The 20,567-nt window shown below is 38.9% G+C and overlaps 1 protein-coding gene across 1 annotated transcript in view; it reads right to left on the bottom strand.

Annotated features, from left to right (window-relative positions):
• Positions 1-1,761: 1,761 nt before the first annotated feature.
• CMYA5 (cardiomyopathy associated 5) overlaps positions 1,762-20,567 on the bottom strand; it is a gene marked incomplete at its 3' end in the record, with an annotated part of 33,578 nt that continues 14,772 nt past the window's right edge. The window contains exons 3-9 of the mRNA XM_021713745.1: positions 20,282-20,377; positions 18,825-19,058; positions 17,252-17,274; positions 10,141-10,259; positions 6,412-6,561; positions 3,474-3,620; positions 1,762-1,909 (exon numbers count right to left, since the gene is read on the bottom strand). Of these exons, the coding sequence (XP_021569420.1) occupies positions 1,762-1,909; positions 3,474-3,620; positions 6,412-6,561; positions 10,141-10,259; positions 17,252-17,274; positions 18,825-19,058; positions 20,282-20,377 (917 nt within the window). The remainder of the gene's footprint in view (positions 1,910-3,473; positions 3,621-6,411; positions 6,562-10,140; positions 10,260-17,251; positions 17,275-18,824; positions 19,059-20,281; positions 20,378-20,567) is intronic.

The following is a 20,567-nucleotide window of genomic DNA, read 5'->3' on the forward strand; positions in this document are numbered from 1 at the left end:
GGCAGCAAGAGGAATGAGGCCCTTCAGGGCCCTCCCCTCCAGGCTGGTCTTGCCTCAGAGCGAGCGGGGTTGAGCGGGGCTTCCTCACTGATGGCAGCAACGGTGGGAGAGAGCACTCCGGGGCAGGGCAAACCTGATACAGAGGTCTCATAGCACCAAGGGGTTTTGCAGGTAAGGCCCAGGACTCCCCTGAGTGACATAAGACAGGGTTAGCAGCTGGGACTTTGAAATCTGACAAAATGAGGTCTGAATCCTGATTGCCACTAACTGGCTGAGTAACCTCTTAAAGTGTCTGTTTTCTGTTAGAGTTCTCGTGAGGATTAAATGAGGTAACACCTGAAGCACTTGGGACAGGGACTGACAAAGTAGATGCCTGATAAAAGTCAGTTTCTCTCTTTCTCTCATTATCTCTCTCTCTCTCTCTCTCTCTCTCTCTCTCTCTCTCTCTCTCTCTCTGTCCTGGTCAGAGGGTTCACCTCTCTGCTATCTGCTAATTCCTGAAGCCTGGCTTCCAGCAATTGGCATGTTAACAGAGATGTTGTTTTTTGTACTTCTGCCAACATCCCACCCAAATGCACCCTGCCTGATATTAATTCATCCCCTGATCATTATTTTGTGACACTTGTCTTCAACTTGAAAGAAACTATAATTATTGTTCAGTCATATGAAACCTCACATAAACAGTTCTTGACCATGAACATAATCAATATACTTTATTAAAAAGCTAATTTCATGCCATTATTCCTAACACCCATATCCTAACAAAATAGTTTATTTACCTCAGTCAATTTGGCTAAAAAGAAAAACTAAAAATCTCTCTATAAAATATGAATATAAATACTAATCTAGGCCAGACATGATGGCTCAAGCCTGTAATTCCAGCACTTTGGGAGGTTGAAGCCAGAGGATTGTTTGACCCCAGGAGTTCAAGATCAGCCTTGGCAACATAGCAAGACCTTGTCTCTACAAAAAAAATGAAAAAATTTTTCAGGCATGGTGGCCCACACCTGCAGTCCCAGCTATTCAGGAGACTGAGGCTGCAGAACCACTGAGCCTAGGAAGTTGAGGCCGCGATGAACATAATCATGACATTACACTGAATCTGAATTTTCATCATGGTACATGAAGTTGCTCTATAGCTAGAAGATGGGAGGTTAAGAAAAGACCACCTCAGTAGATAAGCCAACATTTACCAAATGCCTACTGGGGGCACAGTCCTTTTTTGAAAAATGTTAGCTTCATAATTTTCCTGAGAGATCTTCCTATGTCTTTTTTCCTAGAAGAATCTTTCAGATTCGACATGCTTTTTGGGGAGGCAGGTATATCTGTGATCACATACAATTAATTTGTTCCTTTATGCTATCAATGCATCATGAAGATGTTCAGATTTACATCATACACAAGCTTGTTATTAGTTTCCTGAGTCAAGTGGTGCCGATTCTGATACCACTAGTAAAAAGTGCATAAAATATGCATAAATCCTGTCTAATGACTGAAGTTAAATATACCCCAAAGAATGTTCTATCATTAAAATTCGCATACATTTTTCTTCCAAAGGAGTGATTATTCTGTGTGGCAGCATCTTTTTATCACAAGCGTGGAGTTCATTGATGAGGAGTGATGGGGCTGCAAATCAGGTCAGCAGCTTACCTAGCTCAGCAGGATTTTGGATGTTTTTGTCCCTTAGTAAGCTGAGTTTAGGGCTCTGAGCTCATCCTGGGGCTCTAGACACCCCCGTCCCCTGCAGAGAGGGCCCCTTACCTGAGGCCCTCACCCTCAGGAGAGTGCTGTCTGCAGTACTCCAGAGTGTAGGTCTCCGTGGCCTCCAGAGTGGCAGGCTGCCAGCGGATGGTAGCTGTGTTCCAACACACGGTGCAGTCCTCAGCATGGATTACAGGTGTCGAGGGTGCTGTAGGGACAGAAACAAGACAACCGTGGGGCAGTGCTAGCTCTGCTCTCCAGCTATCCAGGAGGAATGCTTGGGCATGATTTTGCTTTTAATTTTTTATCAGAAAGTTTATTCTGAGTTGAAAACCCAAAAGGTATCAAAATGTATAGAGTGACATCTTCTGCTTTCCAAATTGCACAGTTCTCACCCATTTCGAAACAGCCTCTAACATCAGCTTCCTATAAGTCCCATAAGAGTTCCTTCAAACATCTATAAGCAAATAAGATAAAAATTCTTGCCCCCTCCCTCTTCACAAAAGGTAGCCATGTTCTTATCATCAGCAGGTGCTCCATAAAGACATGTTTTAAAGGGCAAGAGGAGAAGATGAAGGGGGTAGGCGATTAGCTGTTTTTCCCTGAGGCTGTTTCGGTTGTCTTAAAGGCCATGCAGCCTTGGTTGAGTCTCCTGCTCAGCCCTGTGAGGAGATTTTATCATGAGAATGCACTCCCGTTGGAAACAATTGCTGAAACCTCTGGGCCACCTGGTAACCATGTACTGCGGCCTGAGCCCCTCCCCTGGCACACACGGCCTCAGATGCCAGCCTTGTGTGCTTTGGTTTTAACTTTAGGAAGCAATCCCACACTTCCCACAGTGCCCTATGTGCCATACTGTTTCTTCCCTCCATGCCTCTGCTCATGCGTCTCCTTCAAGTGTAACCTGCTCCTTTATTTAGCACAGCACTTCTTGCTGATCTTCTAAAGCAGGGGTATCCAACTTTTTGGCTTCCCTGAGCCATATCGAGTAAAGAGGAATTGTCTTAGACCACACAAAAATTATATAATATAGTATACATACATAATAAGACTTTAAAAAATATTTTTATTATGAAGTTTAGAAAAGTGAGAACATATAAAACTAGAATATAAAACTAGTGGGAAATTTGGCCTTGTTTTATAAAACCAATCTGCAAATGTCTGGTTTGATGGAAGTGGTCACAATTCTTAGTGAGTTCTCAAGGTGCTTAGAAATTTTTGTTCAAATTTTGTGCATAACTGAAAACAGCTGCTCACAAATGCATATGCTGCCAAAAAGCAATGTCATGAATAAGGCATGGTTATGAACTTCAAAAATGGAACTATACATGAGGTCACAGAGTAAATAAATGCTAAAAAACACATGATGTTAAAAGATGTTTGTGGGACCGTATTGCTAGCTGTCCTGGGTCACATGTGGCCAGTGAGCTGCAGGTTGGGCATGCTTGCTAGAAAGCATTTCATGCAGGCATCAGCTCCAGGAGAATCTCCTTCCCCTGCCCTGCCAGGTTGTCTTGTCAGCCTTCCTCAGGAAGGCTCATGGAATGACCTGCGCATACCTAGACCATGGCCCTCACCACACATTCTCTATCCTCTGCTTTTCTATCTCCCCCACTTGACTATGAGCTTTCCAAAAACAGGATCCCAGTTGTATTCATCATTGTTTACCCGGCACTTTGGACAATACCCAACACATGATAGGTGCTTAATAAATGCTTATTGGTTGATCAAGAATACATGTTGCTTCCTAACACCCCTTAGCACCTCCTCACCTGTTCTAAAAAGTGCCCTTTCACTGGGCAGGCTACATCCAGTGAAGTTCACAGCCATCACCCACACTTGATAGCATCGGTCAGGCTCCAAATCTTCAAAAATGCAGTAGGTTTCTTTCACTGTCACTCTGTATTCTTCTACCAACTCTAGTAAAAAACACAATCATAAACTCTAAGGTGCCATCCAAGTTAAATGAAAATTATAGTTATTTGAAAAAAGCAGCATATGATTTCTTTTTTCCAGCAGAAAACTCAAACTGATAACCTTACAGAAATCTCTATGCGATAACTAGCTTTTCAGAATACATAAGGAAACAATAGCATTTTGAAAAGAGATATTTTGAATGACATAGTATTACTTGTGAACACTTACCAGAAAATAATAGCATATTAGGAAGATTCTCAGCTTCATATACCACAATTAAAGTAATTTATTTCAACAACAAATATTAAAATTGCATAGAGTTTGTGTTAGCGTAAATCTCAGTAATACATTCTCAAGAAAATCTTAAGAACGAATGCCAATAATTCAGAAGAGTATATCATTAAACAAGGACAACCCCATGTTTTCTAAACTTACAAAGCATCTTTACAGATTAGTAAACTATTTTGGTATTTAGTATGACTTTCCAAGTTTCAAATTCCTTCTCATTCCAGAATTCTTTCAACTAGAGATTTCTACAATTTACAGAAATACTTAAATAGCTTTGCTACACCATAAGCTATACTAAGAAGCTACTTTGTTCAAAGTTCAAGTGAACTTTTTTATTTTTGTTCAATTTTTTACTTTTATTTGTATTTTTTTAAGACACAGAGTCTTGCTATGTCATCCCGGCTGGAATGCAGTGGTATGATTATAGTTGGCTGCAGCCTCCAACTACTGGCCTCAAGCGATATTCCTACTTTAGCCTCTGAAGTATCCTGGACTACAAGGGCATACCACCATGCCCAGCTATTTTTTTTTATTTTTATTTTTGACAGTAATAGGTAGGGTCTTGCTATCTTGCCCTGACTGGTCACAAACTCCTGGCCCCAGGCAATCCTTCCTCTTCAGCCTTCCAAAGTGTTGGGATTACAGACATGAGCCACCACACCCAGCCTGTTCATTTTTTTTTGTTCAAAAAAGTAGTATATGACTTTACTTTAGATATTTTTATAGTAAATATGACTCAGTAACATTGTGAACTCCTGCCCCTTTGAGCCAATCTGATTATCCTCACTGAAACTTTCTCTCCTTTAAAGAGAATGGTTTTCTTTTTAAAATTAGCCTATGGTAATTTCAGTTATTCTCCCTTACTATTTTTGAATATCACATCTTCAAACTCCTCCAGTTAAGAACCCAAATAGCTTCTTTAAAAGAAATGTAGGAGCTCTTCAACTCAGCTGGTCTCTTCAATTGCCTCTCTCTTTTCCAGTGAGCTAGACTTTCTGGACAGAAAGTTCAATTTAAGGAATGTCATAAGGACTGAAAAGATGTGTCTCCCACAGTCCAGAAACTGTGACTGCCTTTGACACTGGAATCATTTCTTTAGGTGAAATCCTATTACCCTGGCATTCCCTTTACCAGTGCACAAAATATATGCTACTGGCAACCTTGTTACACAGAGTAAATCATCAGATTTGCTAACTGTCATCAGTACATTTTAAGGCACAGAATCCGTGAGACACATGACAGGGAAGAGTTTGATGTGGAGTTGGGGGGAGTGGAGGAGAAGCACATTTAAAAAGTACTCCAGGCAATAACTACTTGTGAAGAGAAATAATGGCGAGCCATGGCATTTCATGAAACAGCTAGATATAGATGGAGATGAAGTGTGTAACAAAGTGAACAGAGACAAGCAAATAAAAACATAAGCTTTGAAGTCTGAAAGATCTGCATTTGAATCCTATCCCTGGCATGTACAAGTCATGTGGCCTTGAGCAAATCACTTCGCCTCACATCAGTTTACTCATTTGTAAATGGGGATCATAACAAAATAAGGTGTGTTTTTACTATAGTATAGAAATAAGTCCTCAATAAAATGGGAGTCTTAACCAACCTTACACTATGCCTACAGTTATGTTTTATAACTTTTTTCTGAATTATCACAAGACATTTCAAAAGACTTAATAGTAATAGTAAGATGCATTATCATGTGCTCCTGATTGCAAATGGTGCTCCTGAGCTCTGCAATGGGACCCCTGTCCTACCATGTGCTCATCTGGATTCTAAAGCATGCAGGTCCGTCATCAACAAGCAACACAGGACGACAGCACTGCCAGCTCAGACTCCCTCCAACTGCTGGCTTCGCTTGAGACACACCATCCATCCACCCTACTAAGCACTTTCACTTCTAGCCACACATTAACTTGGAACACTAGAAGACAGTAATGCACCTAGGCCCCTGCCTTGAGCAGTGTGAACAGTGCAGAAACTTTACAGTTTGTGGCTTTTATCAAAGGTAGACCTGAGAAGCTTCCAACCATGACATCCAATGCTTCATGTGCGTTCAAACCACAATGACAGACTGTCCTTACACAGCTGATTTCTCCTCCATAAAGTGGGACACATGGCACTTGCCTTTTAGACTTCAGTACTAATAAAAACTTCGTTTCCTTGAAACTCAGGTATGTTACCTCCTTTCTGAAAATGAGACCCACTTAATTGCACCTGTTATTCTGAGAGCTCAAAGCCAAATATGAATCTCAATTAAAATATTCATGTTAACTATGATGATATTCACACATTTTTGTTTTTCTTGATCTTGACTTCCAGATTTTGTTCCTATGTTATTATTTCACTTTATGGTTGCTAAGTTTTTGTTTTTGTTTTGTGAGTGACTATAAATGCTTTGTGGAAAGAGTTGTAATATATATATATATATATATATGTTTAAAAACTTAAATATTAAGGTGCATGAATATACACATGCATTTGTATTTATGTCAGCAATCCTACCATTTACTTCTTGGTCATCTTGTGGCTCTTCCATGCAGTAAACCTGAAATGAGTCAATGACATCTTCCTTGTTCATGCTCCAATAAACAGCAATCGTCGTGCTAGTGGCAGAATTTGGTTCCTGAGGTTCTAATCTAGGAGGCTGTGGAACTGGGATATGAACAAGATTTATTATAAGTAATGCTGTTTTCATTGATTTTTTTTTTTTTTTTTTGGCAATGTACTTATGCTTGTTGAAAAAAATGCGAACACAGAAATACATGAAGTAAAGGGAAGAAAGAGGGCTTCCTTGTTCTCAACAAGCCCCAATCCTAATTATATTCCTTGGATGCAATCACTGTTACAGCTGCGTGTGTATCTCTCCAGAATGTGCTTTACTCATTTGTATACATGCACATAGACTATACACAAAATAAACAAGAATGGATCCCAAGATGGGATCTCTTGGTAATACTCCTTCATAGTCCTATCTTCCGAGCAATAAACTTATACAGGTTAGAGGATACATCAAACAACTTGGTTTTCCTTCAAAACAAAAAGTATGCTTTAAGTATGCTTTGCTAGATAACTAAGGCTGTATCATTGAGTCTATATTCACAATAGAAACAAAACCCTTTTTAGACATACTTTCTATATCTTCAAGACTAGAAAACAATTGCATTAATAAAATATTAAAATATACTTTCTGAAACTACTATCCCATTTTTCTCTTTTCACATGGCTATGCCTTCAGATTCTTTTTATTAAGCAAAATATAAAAAGTTACATAGGAGAAAAGTAGCCTATTAACTAATACAGTATAAGTTTTAGACATGTAGTATAACTCTTGTTCTGAACTTTAAAGACAATATTCTTGAATATTTTCTTAGTGAATTTTTAAGTTTATAATTATGTGTATTGAACATCAATAGTATATACAACACTATAAATCAAGCTCCTATGCAACTTTCCTCCAAAATTTATGACACAAAATTGTTAAGTATATTTTACAAATTAGAGGAAAAGGTTACTCCCATAGTTGAAAAGATATGCTTTTAAATTTATTTTTGTTTTTTTTCCAGTCAATAATTTCCTAAGAGGTAAGGTTACTGAAATACTATGGGACAAATTTCATGAGATTACTTTATTAAAAGTAGACACCAAAGGAAAAGAAAATAAAGGTCAGTTCAGCAAGATGGTAAAAATGAGGGGGAAAAAAATGGGTCTAAAGAATGAAACAAGGCCGGGCCTGTTGGCTCAGCCTGTAATCCCGCGCCTTTAGGAGGCTGAGGTGAGTGGATTGCCTGAGCCCACGAGTTTGAGACCCGCCTGGGCAGCGAGACCTCATCTCTACAATAAATCAAAAAATCAGCCGGGCATAGTAGCGCACACCTGTAGTTCCAGCTACTTGGAAGACTGAGGCGGAAGGATCGCTGGAGCCCAGCAGGTCGAGGCTGAGGTGGCCGGGAGCGGCCACTGCACTCCAGTCTGGGCGACAGAGTGAGACTCCGACTCAAAAAAAAAAAAAAGAATGAAACAAAAAGAGACAAACTGAGAAGATTCAATAGTGATAGGCTGAAGAAATACACAGTTATGAAAACAGGAAGCAGGATGGGAAAGGGTCATGGGCTTCAGTGTAGAGAGGCTGGTCCAAGGTTAAATGTCAGAGCCCTTACTTACTAGATGTGTTATGAGGAGAAAACAATAATAATAGCATTACCACCCAAGGTTGTTATAAGAAGACCCAAGATAATGTATATCAAGTGCTTAGCAAAGTGCCTGACAAATAGCCAGTGCCAAAATTCAGAAAGCAAATGGCCCTGACAGGAGCACAGGACATGAAGTGGGGAGGCAAGAAACTCCTGGAGATGAGGTTGCATGAGGGACCCACCATCTGGCGAATCACAGAAGCCCCAGAGGTAAGACCTGCTTAGTGCACTGCAGGGTATGGCAGAAGCCTGGTGTCAGATCCTCTCTCCAGGACTGACCGGGTTCAGAGTTCCTAATCCTGTCTGACTTCACTGTTTGCTTTCTTAGCAGGAAACCTGTGTCACATTCTAAAGGAGTCTGACCAGATAAATAGAGTTCAGTAAATTTTCATGTTACCCAGGTTCACTGAAAGCCAAGTAGAATGTTTCAGCTACTATTGATTGTCTTTGAAGCAGTGTTTGAGAACTCCTTGAGGCACAAACAATGAAAATGCTATCTTTCTCCTTTTTTAATGAATCATACATTGGGCTATACTGCTTTTTTAAAATGGTAACAGCTTTCACATTTCCCTCTCAGGTAAAAAAACAGACTTAAAAACTGGTAAATTGATCACAAAAATCCACCTAGTTTTAAGGAAGAAGCAAGTCAACACCCTGGGCGCCACTTCTGTGAAGCAGACACACAAAATGTCATTTATGGCTCAGAGATCCATCTCCCCACAAAGGATGTCGAGCCACTGGGACTGCCATGTCCACTATCTGAATTAGCCATCAACATTTAGTGACAATTTAACTCTGTAACTTCTAAAATATAAAAAAAGTCCCCTCATTGCCCATCAGGTATTTTAAAAGTATATCTTTCTAAATGAACAACAGTATATAATGAAACCCTCAAAAGGAAAAGACCAGCTCTGTTCATCAGAATTTCTTAGTTTGCGATCACGGCCGTAGTCTAGTGCCTCTCAAAGGCATTATAAGAAAACACCCTTTTGTTTTGAGACATTTCTAGACAAAATCCATGAGGATAAATGACTGAATTTTTCACTTTATAAAGGGCTTGTGTAGTTTTTGGTTTTGTGTGTGTGTGTGTACTATTGTTTTGTTTTGTGTCTTTTTAGAGGCACAGTAGCCTCTTCCTAGTTATTAAACTAAAACTCTTCTTATAGAAATGCAAGTTGATTATCAATTTAAACACAACAGCTTTTTTTTAAATTATCTTTTGGGGGGATGGGTTATTTTGTTATTTTAGAGATGTGGGCCTCACTATGCTGCCCAGGTTGGATTTGAATCCCTGGGCTCAAGTGATCCTCCCTCCTTGTCCTCCCGAGTAGCTGCCATCCTTAAGATGTTGTGGAAGAATATAGCATCTTTTAAGGAGGACATCTGAGCACATTGTACAGTAAGTAAAACTTAGTAACTTCACTGAACATGGCAGCTTAGAGAAATCTAAATAAGTTTCATTGTCCTGTTTGTTAAAATAGCACATTAAAAAATATTGTGAAGAGTCGGCAGGATGCTTCTGACAGCTGAGTGGGAGGCTCCTGGCTACAGACCATGATGCTGAGCTGTTAGTTCTCTAAGCTCATCTGTTTAGTTTGAAAAAAAGGGTGGGGGGGAGAACTGAATTGAAGGGGGGAAACCACTCATGAGGAAAAAATCTGTTCAACACATATGAAAATATTTGACTTCTTTTTTCTTCTATACCTGGTTGCTAGTATGAAGCAAACAATTATCTAGAAGAGAGGGAGAAAAATCCTATCTAAAAAAAATTTTTAAAAAGGAGGCCCTTTGGTTTCATGGCTCCTTCCTCCCACCTCCTGGGTCTCCCAGCACAGGCAGACAGGCAGGAAGCTTCAGATGGAAATGCAGTCAATCACTAAAATGCTTGTCTCATGCTTGATTTCAGAGTGTAGCTTTAAAATCTTACAACCAACACTTTTCTTTTTTCCAGTTATATGTCCTTGCATTCTAAATCTCTACACGGCAAATAAGCAAACATTGTTATATTTCCTCAAGGCAATTAATATATTAAAATTCTTACCAGCCACTTGCTTTAACATCTGGTCACTTCTCACCAAGCTGTCATCATAATGTTCAAAGAGGGAAAAAGCAGCAGGCATTTTCTCTAAAGAAGAAGTGCTCTCCATTGCAGAAAGCAACCTATCAGGAAACAGATCTCCACATAAGTCAAAAAATTATTAACACACAGGATGAAAGTGAAAAGCAGTTGTTCAAAGTGAAGCTGGTGCTGGCAGTGGTGATCTTCGTAAGGCAGGGCCTCTCACTGTCTCACAAAAAGGATTTAGACAGCTCTGAAGTCTGAAAATATATGTCTATAACCTATTCTTAGTGTTCTTAGGCAAGTGGTAATACTAGAAATTTTATTTCTATGGCCTCTGTAATTAGAGACTAGAAAAGATTCTATCAAATTATAGTCTTAAATTTTTTACCTATAAAGTTGGCACGAAAACTTATTTAATGGTTATTTTCTTTATTTCCTAAAGGGAAGGCTATAAATGCTCAGAGCCCATCTAGAAACTTCTGCACTGAAGGATGTCCTTACCACTCTGCAACCTCAATATTAAGCTTCTAGTCATTTAGGCATTCAAAAGACATTGTTCACCTACTGTGTGCCAGGCACTGTTCGAGGTCCTGGTGACACAGCAGTGACAGAGGAGAAAGCCTCCCATACTTAAAAGACCAACAAAGCCACATAGACTGTGTTTATAGACTAAGTTAACAGCTGTGTAGACCTAAGACTGTCTTAGGAGGAATTCCAACTGAAGCTGAGTCTTAGCGTTTGTACCCAAATCTAGATATCAACAAACAGCAACAACATGGCTAGTGCAAAGGGAAAGAGGGCAAGGAGACTTTGCAGAAGACTCTTGGCGAGCGAGACCTGGACATGGACCAGGAATTCCCTCTGCACCCCTTTCTCACACAGGCCTAAACTCTCTTCCACCCACTAGGTCAGCTGCAGAGAACTACATCGGACTCACTGCCATGGACATTTTGGTTTTCCCAGAACAGACCCATCACACTTGGGATGGAACTTTATTCTTTCAGACACTGGTGCAGCCAGAGGGCACCATGGTGCACCATGGGAGCTGGGAAGCAGAGACAGGGATAAATAGAACAGTGGTCTGTGGCTTGACTCTGAAGAGCTTTTAATACTCCCTGAGAGCTCAATTGTATCTTTTAAGGCAGAGAGAACCACAGAATTGTTACAAAAGGGAAGTTTAGAAGAATATCCTATATGTCTATGGAAAGATCCCAGCAAGAAGGCAGGAGAAGTGTGAGGTCAGCCGGAAGGGCCTACACGATCCAGGTGAGAAAAGACAGCACAAATGACTTTAAGGCTTTGGAGGTGGAGAGGGTGGAAATGATGGACTCAGAATTAACAAAAAACCCTCTCAATACATGTCACTGACTAAATGTAGAGCTTTTGTAGCACAAAAGCTCTGACTGTAAATACCACAAGCAAAGTGTTTGAGTTTTCCCCCACGCACTGACCTGTTCCATTTTAACATCAACACATGAAAAGGCAAGTAGACATCTTTTTGTAAGCAGGTCCTAAAATGGCTACCACTCTTTTCTTTCAGTATTATAACACAAAAGAGCAAAATGGAGAAAACAATGAAGCCCCTTAACAGAATAGCATTTTCTAAGCAAATGTGTTTTTCAAGATATGCAAATGTTGAGTCTAAATATGCTTGACAGCATTCCTTAATTGAAGCATTTTTAGTGTTGAGAAAAATCACTTAATATACAAACACTGTCTTTAGAGATATAATATAAAGGGAGGAAGAAAAATAGCATACCCTTGAACAACACAGAGTTAGTGATGCTGATCCCCTGCACAGTCGAAAATCCATGTTTAACATTTGACTACCCAAAACTTAACTGCTAATAGCCTACTGTTGACTAGAAGTGTCACCAATAACATAAACAGTGGATTAACACACTTTTGGTGTATGCATTATGTACTGTATTCTTATGGTATAATAAGCTAAAGAAAAGAAAATGTTACTAAGAAAATCATAAGGAAGAGAAAATACATTTGCAGTATTGTACTGTATCTATGATGCTGTAAGTTGACATCGCCTGTGTGCAAAATGAACCGTCTATCTGAAATGGCCCAACCACAGCTGCAGACTTCCATCTACCTACAAATCAAGCAGTTCAACTTTTTCTTGTTGTATCTTTTCTCTGCTTCTTGAGCACACCCAGCATCACCAGTGGCACTTGGTATGGGTCCCACAGTGCTATCCAAGGTATATGGTTCTGCACTGAACACAATGGAAAATGCAAGAAAACCGCGAGAGGTCACTTTTTCCTGTGACACGCAATTTACTGGGAGACAAGTTGCTCACATGAAAATGATGAGCATCACATGGGGTTTTAAGCAACACTCTCAGCACCCGAGCTCACTGTAACCGCAACGGGTGACTGTGAAATTACCATGGTACTAGAGCATGCACTATACAGGCATCATGATTTAATAGTGAAGCTTTACATTTCTCTTAACTGAGAATGGGGCCATGTACAGTCTGTAAATGTTTGTGTAGGTTTTGACAAGTTTTAATTATAGATTTGTGCATACATATGGTGGTAAATGGTAAGATAGACTGGTATCTAGGTATATCCTATGCACTCATGACATACCTAATATTTTCTTAATTTTTTTTATATTTCTAGGCTACACAGTTTGTCTTCAAGTTTTTTCAAATTGTCATAAATCTCCAAAAACTTTTCCAAAATATTTATTGAAAAAAACCCCACACACAAGTGAACCCTCACAGTTCAAACCTGTGTTTTTCAAGGGGCACCTATAATTAGCATTTCTTAAGGAACACCAATGATCATTGAGACTTTGAGGTAGAAGTGTTCTTGAAGACATGGAAGGTTTTTTAGTGACACAGTCAAACTTCATGAGGAGAGTGTGTGTGTGTGTGTGTGTACACCTGCACATGTTTAACAGAGCTTTATTTGATTGTTCATATTTCTTTACTAAATCCCAGAATTTTTTTGCCTCTTTTCTCTACAGAAAAATAATGGTTATCCCAAGTGTACTCTTCTTGAGATGACATATGACTTTAGCAAAGATTAAATCATTGTTGATTGGACAATGAAATACAAATTAATTAAAATAACACAACAGATGAACAAGTTTAACCACAAAACCAAAGAAACCGTATTTAGTATTAAATGAATGTAAATTTATATTAGCAATACTCTAAGGGTTAGAAAAGCAAAAACAAACATTCTTTTGCATTTTTAAAGGGAAAAGCATTAGCAAATTTTCATTCACCAAATTTTCATACAAATCAGTATCTTCCTGAATGGATAAAATACAAATAAGCAAATATGCATCTACACTGTCCAGTATATGTAGAATGGCACAATAAATCCATATACTTTTTGGATAAAAATAAATGTCAATCACACTTAGAAAAAAAAATGTATAATTTTTTTAAAAAATAAAGAAAACTGGGAAAAAGTCCTGGGCATCAGTTTCCAGACCTGACTGATGTGTCTTGGATTTGTCATTAGTAACAAGCAGATGCCTAGTAGCAACCTGGGAGATTCAGATGTCATGGATCCAGGTTGTAGCCCCAAGATCTTTGATTAAACAAATAAATAGCACAGGTGATTTCAGCACAACCAGTCTGAGGAACCACTGGGCCAAAGGACAGATTGTTTCAACCAGAAATTTCAACTTTGGTTGTTCATTAGAATCATTTGGGAAGTTTAAAAATGCCCAGCTACACTCTAGATAATTTTAATTGGGATCTCTGGAGACATGATTCAGGCATCAACATTTTAAAAACTTCTTCAGGGAATTCTATTTATAGCAGTGCCAGTGTTATAAAACCCTTATTAGTTAATGCCAATATTACTATAAAAATCATTTTCATAAAACTTACTGGCTATCTTCTCTTGAATGGAAATTTTGATATGTAAAGAATCATCTGTGTGGTTTCAATTATCTAAAAAAATTATGAGACAGAAGTAAAAACAATAGATGCAGAAAAGTACATTTATAAAATCCAACATCCTTTCATGATAAAAACCCTCAATCATCTAGGCATCAAAGGAACATTCCTCAAAATAATAAGAGCAATCTGTGACAAATCCACAGTCAACATCATACTTAATGGGCAGATGTTGAAAGCATTCCCCCTAAGCAAAGCATGAGAATAAGACAAGGATTACCACTCTTACCACTCCTATTCAATATAGTACTATCCAGAGCAATCAGGCAAGAAAAAGAAATAAAATGTATCCAAATAGGAAAAGAGAATGCCAAATTATCTCTCTTCACAGATGATCTGATTCTATATCTAGAAAACCCTTAAGATTCCACTAAAAGGCTCCTAGCACTCACAAACAACTTCAGTAAAGTCTTAGGATACAAAATCAATGCTCAAAAATCAGTTGCATTCCTATATACCAACACTGTTCGAACTGAGAACCAAATCAAGAACACAATCCCATTTATAATTAACCACAAAATAAATAAAAGAAAATACCTGGAAATGCATCTAATCAAAGAGGAAAAATATCTCTACAATAAGAACTATAAGACACTGCTGAAAAACATCAAGGATGACACAAATGGAAAAACATTCCATGCTCATGGTTTGGAAGAATCAATGTTGTTAAAATGTCCATGCTGCTCAAAGTAATCTACAGATTCAAGGAAATCCCTATCAAATTATCAGCATCATTTTTCACAGACCTAGAAAAAGCAAAACTTAAATTCACATGGAAGCAAAATACAGTTCAAATAGTCAAAGCAATCCTAAGCAAAAATAACAAATTGGAGACATCACATTGCCAGACTTCAAGGTTTATTACAAGGCCACCAAACTAAAACAGCATGGTACTGGTAGGAAAATAGACACATAGATCAGTGGAACATAATAGAGAACCCAGACATAAAACCACTGTCTAACAATCATCTTATCTTTGACATAGACAACAAAAACAAACATTGGGGAAAGGATACACTATTTAACAAATGGTACTGAGAAAACTGGCTCACTATATGCAGAAGAATGAAGCTGGGCCCCTTCTTTTTACCATATAAAAAAATTAACTCAAGATGGATTCTTGGCTTAAACGTAAGACCTCAAACTATAAAAACTCTAGAAGAAAGCATAGGAAACAACACTCTTCTGGGCATCAGCCTACACAATGAATTCATGACCAAGACCTTGAAAGCAAACACAGCAAAAATCAAGACTGACAAGTGGGACGTAATCAAACTAAAGAGCTTCTATACGGCAAAATAGACCATCAACAGAGTAAACAGACAACCTACCAAATGGGAGAAAATATTTGCAAACTATGCATCCTACAACAGACTAACATCCAAATTCTATAAGGAACTTAAATGAATTAACAAGAAATGATAATGATAATAACCCCATTAAAAAGTGGGCAAAGGACATGAAAAAGCCAACAAACATATGAAAAAATGTTCAATATCTGAGAAATTCAAATCAAAACCACAATGACATACCATCTCACACCAGTCAGAGTGACTATTATTAATAAGTCAAAAAACAACAGATTTTGGCAAGGTTGCAAAAAAAAAAGGGAATGCTCGTACACTGTTGGTAGACTGTACACTAGTTCATCCCCTGTGGAGAGCAGTCTGGATATTACTCAAAGAACTAAAACTAGATTTACCACTCAGTCTAGCAATAACACTACTGAGTATATACCCAAGGGGGCATAAATCACTCTATCGAAAAGAACCTATACTTGAATATTTCTTGCAGCACTATTCACACTAGCATAAACATGGAACCAACCTAGATGCCCATCAATGGTGGACTGAATACAGAATATATGGTACATAAACACCATGGAATACTATGCACCCATAAAACAGAAAGAAATCATATTCTTTGCAGCAACATGAATACAGCTAGAGACCATCATTCTAAGCGAATTATCACAGAAATGGAAAATTGTGTACCACATATTCTCATTTACAAGTGAGAGCTAAACACTGAATACAAGTGGAAATAAGGGTGGGAACAACAGACACTGGGACTTCTAAGGAGGGGAGGGAGCAAGGGAGACAGAAAGTGTTAAAAAAAAAAAAAACCTACTGGGTACCTGGGTGTCAATAAAATCCCAAACCTCACCATCATGTGATATACCTATGTAACAAATCTGCACATGAGCCCCTTGACTCTAAAAATTAATTTTTTAAAAAAACCTGCACATGTACCCTTTGAGTCTAATAAATAATAAATAAATAAAATCAAGTTTCTAATCTAAATTCACTCTTCCATGTTTTAATATCATATAGATAGAAATTTCTGATTTTTACTCTATGCTGTATCACAATTTGAAATGGCATGGAAGCAAATGGAAGATAATATTTACAATTTAGAAACTTACATTTTAAATTACATTAAAATGATAAAACATTAGACTCAACCAGTAGGAAAGATTACATGTTGTGCTATGGGGCAGAAGGGAAGATTGTCCGATCTGTATGAGAATTCAACATCAGATGCATGGAAAGATAAACATGAATCTGATGTTCTATGTTTTTATAAACAACGTTTTCTAGTTTCTTGTTGAAAGTTTTGGCTTTGGAAAGAATCCTCTTAGACCGTGTTAAAAACAACAATGATACAAAACAAAATCAAAATCATTTAGGTCAGCCAAGCAGAAAGAGACGATAAAATGCATAACTATCTAATTGAAGAGAAAATGAGAGCACATTCTACAAGATTGCATAAGTCATAAGATTACTCGAGGCAAATATGAATGATTCTTTCAAATACTCATATTTAACCAATAAGTATAAGTATTGCAAAATGTTCTATATGCGGTGATAGGAAAGATAGTCTAGGTTAGTCTGAAAGTACAGAAACATCTTGAGGAAGCAGTTAAAAATCTACATTATGATAACTGTTATTTAACTAACGTACATGCAATCTTTCTTCAAAGCTGTCATTTAGCTTTTAAAAACACTGTGTCTAAAAGTAAAAATACCATAGCTCACTAGACATATTTTTTAATTGGCAGATCATTTTCTATAAAGCATCAGAATATTCAAAAGAAAGCATCCAGTCATGCTGTTTGTTCTCAGTCACCACTACATTGTGCCATGTTTTATATACCTTTCATTGATTTCCTCAAATGACTTAGGGAGGAGGGAAGAAGAGGAGGAGGAAGAGGAGGAGGAGAAGGAGGAGGAGGGGGAGAGAGAGAGAGAGAGAGAGAGAGAAAGACTAATTAACCACAAAAAGATAAACCAACCAGGAGCAGTGAGATTACCCATGTTCAAAAATCATCACCCCTCAGTTTCCCTAAGACTGTTCCTCATTAGTGACTTCAGCCTGGGCAGCAAGGAAATTAATACTCAGAAGTGTGGGGGTCTGGCCAGGATGGAGAGGCTTTAGTTTGTGATGGGCTCTGCTCTCTGACTAGCAGGGCAGGCCACAAGTTGCTTATTCACAAATGGCTTAGCTTCGAAAATGGAATTCTCCAAAGCAAGAAAAATGATTTGTTCAGTGTGGGATATATAAAAATGTAATCAGCTTTTATTTGAGTGATATTTTCTCCATGCTTTTCTGTATTTTCCAACTTTTAAAAGTGGATAATATTACATTTATAAGGAGAAATTTTTTTTTTTTAATTTTACAATTTGTTCTCCCAGAGAAAAGGAAATTATTCTTATCAAATAAAGATAAGTTCTCAGGGAATGCAACGTACTTTGTTAATGTTATACTTCATAAGAAGTACCTAACTTAATGTTAAAGTTTGCCTTAATTCTACATAAAGCATCCTAATAAGTTAGTTCTCTTTTGAGGATGACCATATCCACTTCACTCAGATTTGCCCTGACTGGAGATGTCCCTAGAGGCAAACCAAAAGACTAACATTATCCCATTTAGCCTTGTCCTATCTCCACAGTTTCCTAGAGGGTTAGAAGGATGGGGAACTTTGCAAAGAAAGTACCCAGCCATCATAAGATGGTGCTTTCCCCTGCATGACAGTTAGTCTTAGAACTGCCCTGCAGAAAAACATCTCCATGACTTCTGCTTAATCCTGGTTCTGTGGAGAGCCAGCATCTTCCTGAATACTCTAGGGAAGCATGGGGACAAAAGTCCATCTACAAGTTATGTGTTTAAAATAAGGAATCCTGTCCCCAGGAAGCCCCTTGTAAAAACACGAACATTTTATTACCTGAAACATGTAGCACAGTGCATCATCCTTTTGCCTACCAAAGTGCTACTCTCTGCCACTTGGCGAGGCTCAGAGGAAACAGTCTGGATGAGTGGTCACTTCCGATTAGGGAGTGGAAAGATCTGCCCAAGGGTCAGCATGAAAATGCCAGGCATCAGAAGACAAGGCTGACCCTCCTCTGTGATTTTACACAACGGAAACGTGGCATGAGTAGTTTTAAGGCTGCTTTCTCTCCCTCTGGGAAGACGACCAATCCAGTGTGACAAAACGGAACGACTAGGCTGTGGCCTGTCTCCATGATCCTCAGCAGGATCTGGGCATTAAGACCTTCTGGATTGGCAGGGCCTTCACTACAGGCATGCCCAAATAATGTTTAACTGCAGCATTACATAAACCCCACACCGAGATATAAATAATCTTAAGGAATAGTGAGAGATGAAGCTTTAAAAGTAGACATGCTAGAGTGGGCGCAAGGTGTTGGGGCCCATTTTACTTGGCGCTTACAGTCAGGAAGACGGCCTCGTCCAGCTCCTCTGCTTCCCTCACGATGGTCTCCAGGGTATCCTTGGCAGTGTCCATGCTCTGCAGAAAGTGCACCATCTGCTCATGCAGGAACTCCATCTTCTTCCTCTTCACCTCCTCGAAGCTCTGGGCTTTCTCATCATACTGTGCTAAAACCTTCTTCATCATTTCTTCATTCTGTTCCTCTAGCCTCTTCTCATTTTTGCTACAGTTTTCCTGGGGAAAAAAAAAAAAAAAACTCCACTTCTGAGTGAAACAACACATGCCTGCTTTTTAAATTTTTTTTAACACCAGTCATTTAAAGAATTGATATCTGGTGTCCTGATGAGAGAACCAGGCATCATATGCACAGGCTAAATTTCTAACCCACCAACCCCCTTAGCTATAATAGCTTTGTAATAGAGTGGCAGAATTCACTGTAAGAGTATCATCAAGAAAGTTTAAGCTACCAAAATTTTTAAAAAGAGATTTGTATGGGAGTTTTACCCACCTGCTCTCCACATGATGAAACTTGAGAATGGCATCACAGTGACTGGGGCTCCCTGGCCTTCAGGTGGTTGAAAGTGTCAATGCCACTTCCACTCATCACTAAAATTACATGTGAGGGAGGGAGCAGCCAGGATGATGACCAGGGTGCTGCATTCCCAAGTGTTCTCCAATGAGTTGGCAGCACTTGCTACATGGGGAGAAGCACTGTTGCCCGTCTAAACACACCCAGATGCCTGGCTATAGTCACTAGCAGGACTAGTAACAAGGGGTTCATATAATTTACTGACTAAAAGGGATACCTGGGGGAAGGGGCACTAGAAATAATTAGCAACTCTTCACTGATCTACAACAGGAGTAAAGCAGACCTCTCACAAGCAAACCGGGGTATGGAGTTACCTGGGTTGGGGAGCTCTGCAACACCTTCTGCAGTGCCCTTGGGACCTCTGCCACTCCTGGGCCACCTCTATATAGAGACCAAGCATTGCTACCCCTCCCTTTGCTGCAGAAGGAGCAGGAGCCAGCAGAGAGGAGAGCATTCACTCACCCATGATGTAACACCAGGAGAGGCCCACATTGGTCCTGGCATGGGACACTAGGCAGGGACTGGCCCTTGGGCAGTGCTCAACCAAGGAGGGGCAGGATTGTTAAGATGGGAACAATCGTAATGACACTTATCTCACATCATTGTGAGGATTAAATCAGGTAAGCATGTAAAGAAGTCTCCCTATTACAGTTAAGTGCCCAAAAAATGTGTGGCAAGTCTTTTATCCTTAGGCAGAAAGTCCTCTGGCTGATTATGCACAGAGGAAAGACTTTAAGAATCCTCACTTTGAATGGAACAAAACCAACAATGGCAAACAACACAGGCACACAAAACCCCAAATCAGATTCTTTAAGCTCAGACTACAGTGAACAAGCCAGGTTAAAGGAAAATGGATCTGGTAACTTACCTCAATGGTATTAAAAAAGGATTCTATCTCACTAACAAAGGCTTCAATCCTCAAGGACTTTTCTTGTAAATTTTCTAGAAATTCTGCTAATTGAACCTGAGGAAAAGAATTAAGATATCCTTAGTATACGACATTTGGGAAAAGAACTTCAAACAGTGGGCTCCAATTTCCTCATACATTTAGTATGTGTGGTAGTTTTACTGAATTATCTCCACTAACAACTCAGTCTTTAAATTTTCTTTGCTGCTTCATCTAAATTGATTGTAGATAGTTTTATATGACAAAC

Source organism: Carlito syrichta, unplaced genomic scaffold, assembly GCF_000164805.1.
Source record: "Carlito syrichta isolate Samal-C Ts95f unplaced genomic scaffold, Tarsius_syrichta-2.0.1 Scaffold304710, whole genome shotgun sequence".
NCBI classification, from domain to species: domain Eukaryota; kingdom Metazoa; phylum Chordata; class Mammalia; order Primates; family Tarsiidae; genus Carlito; species Carlito syrichta.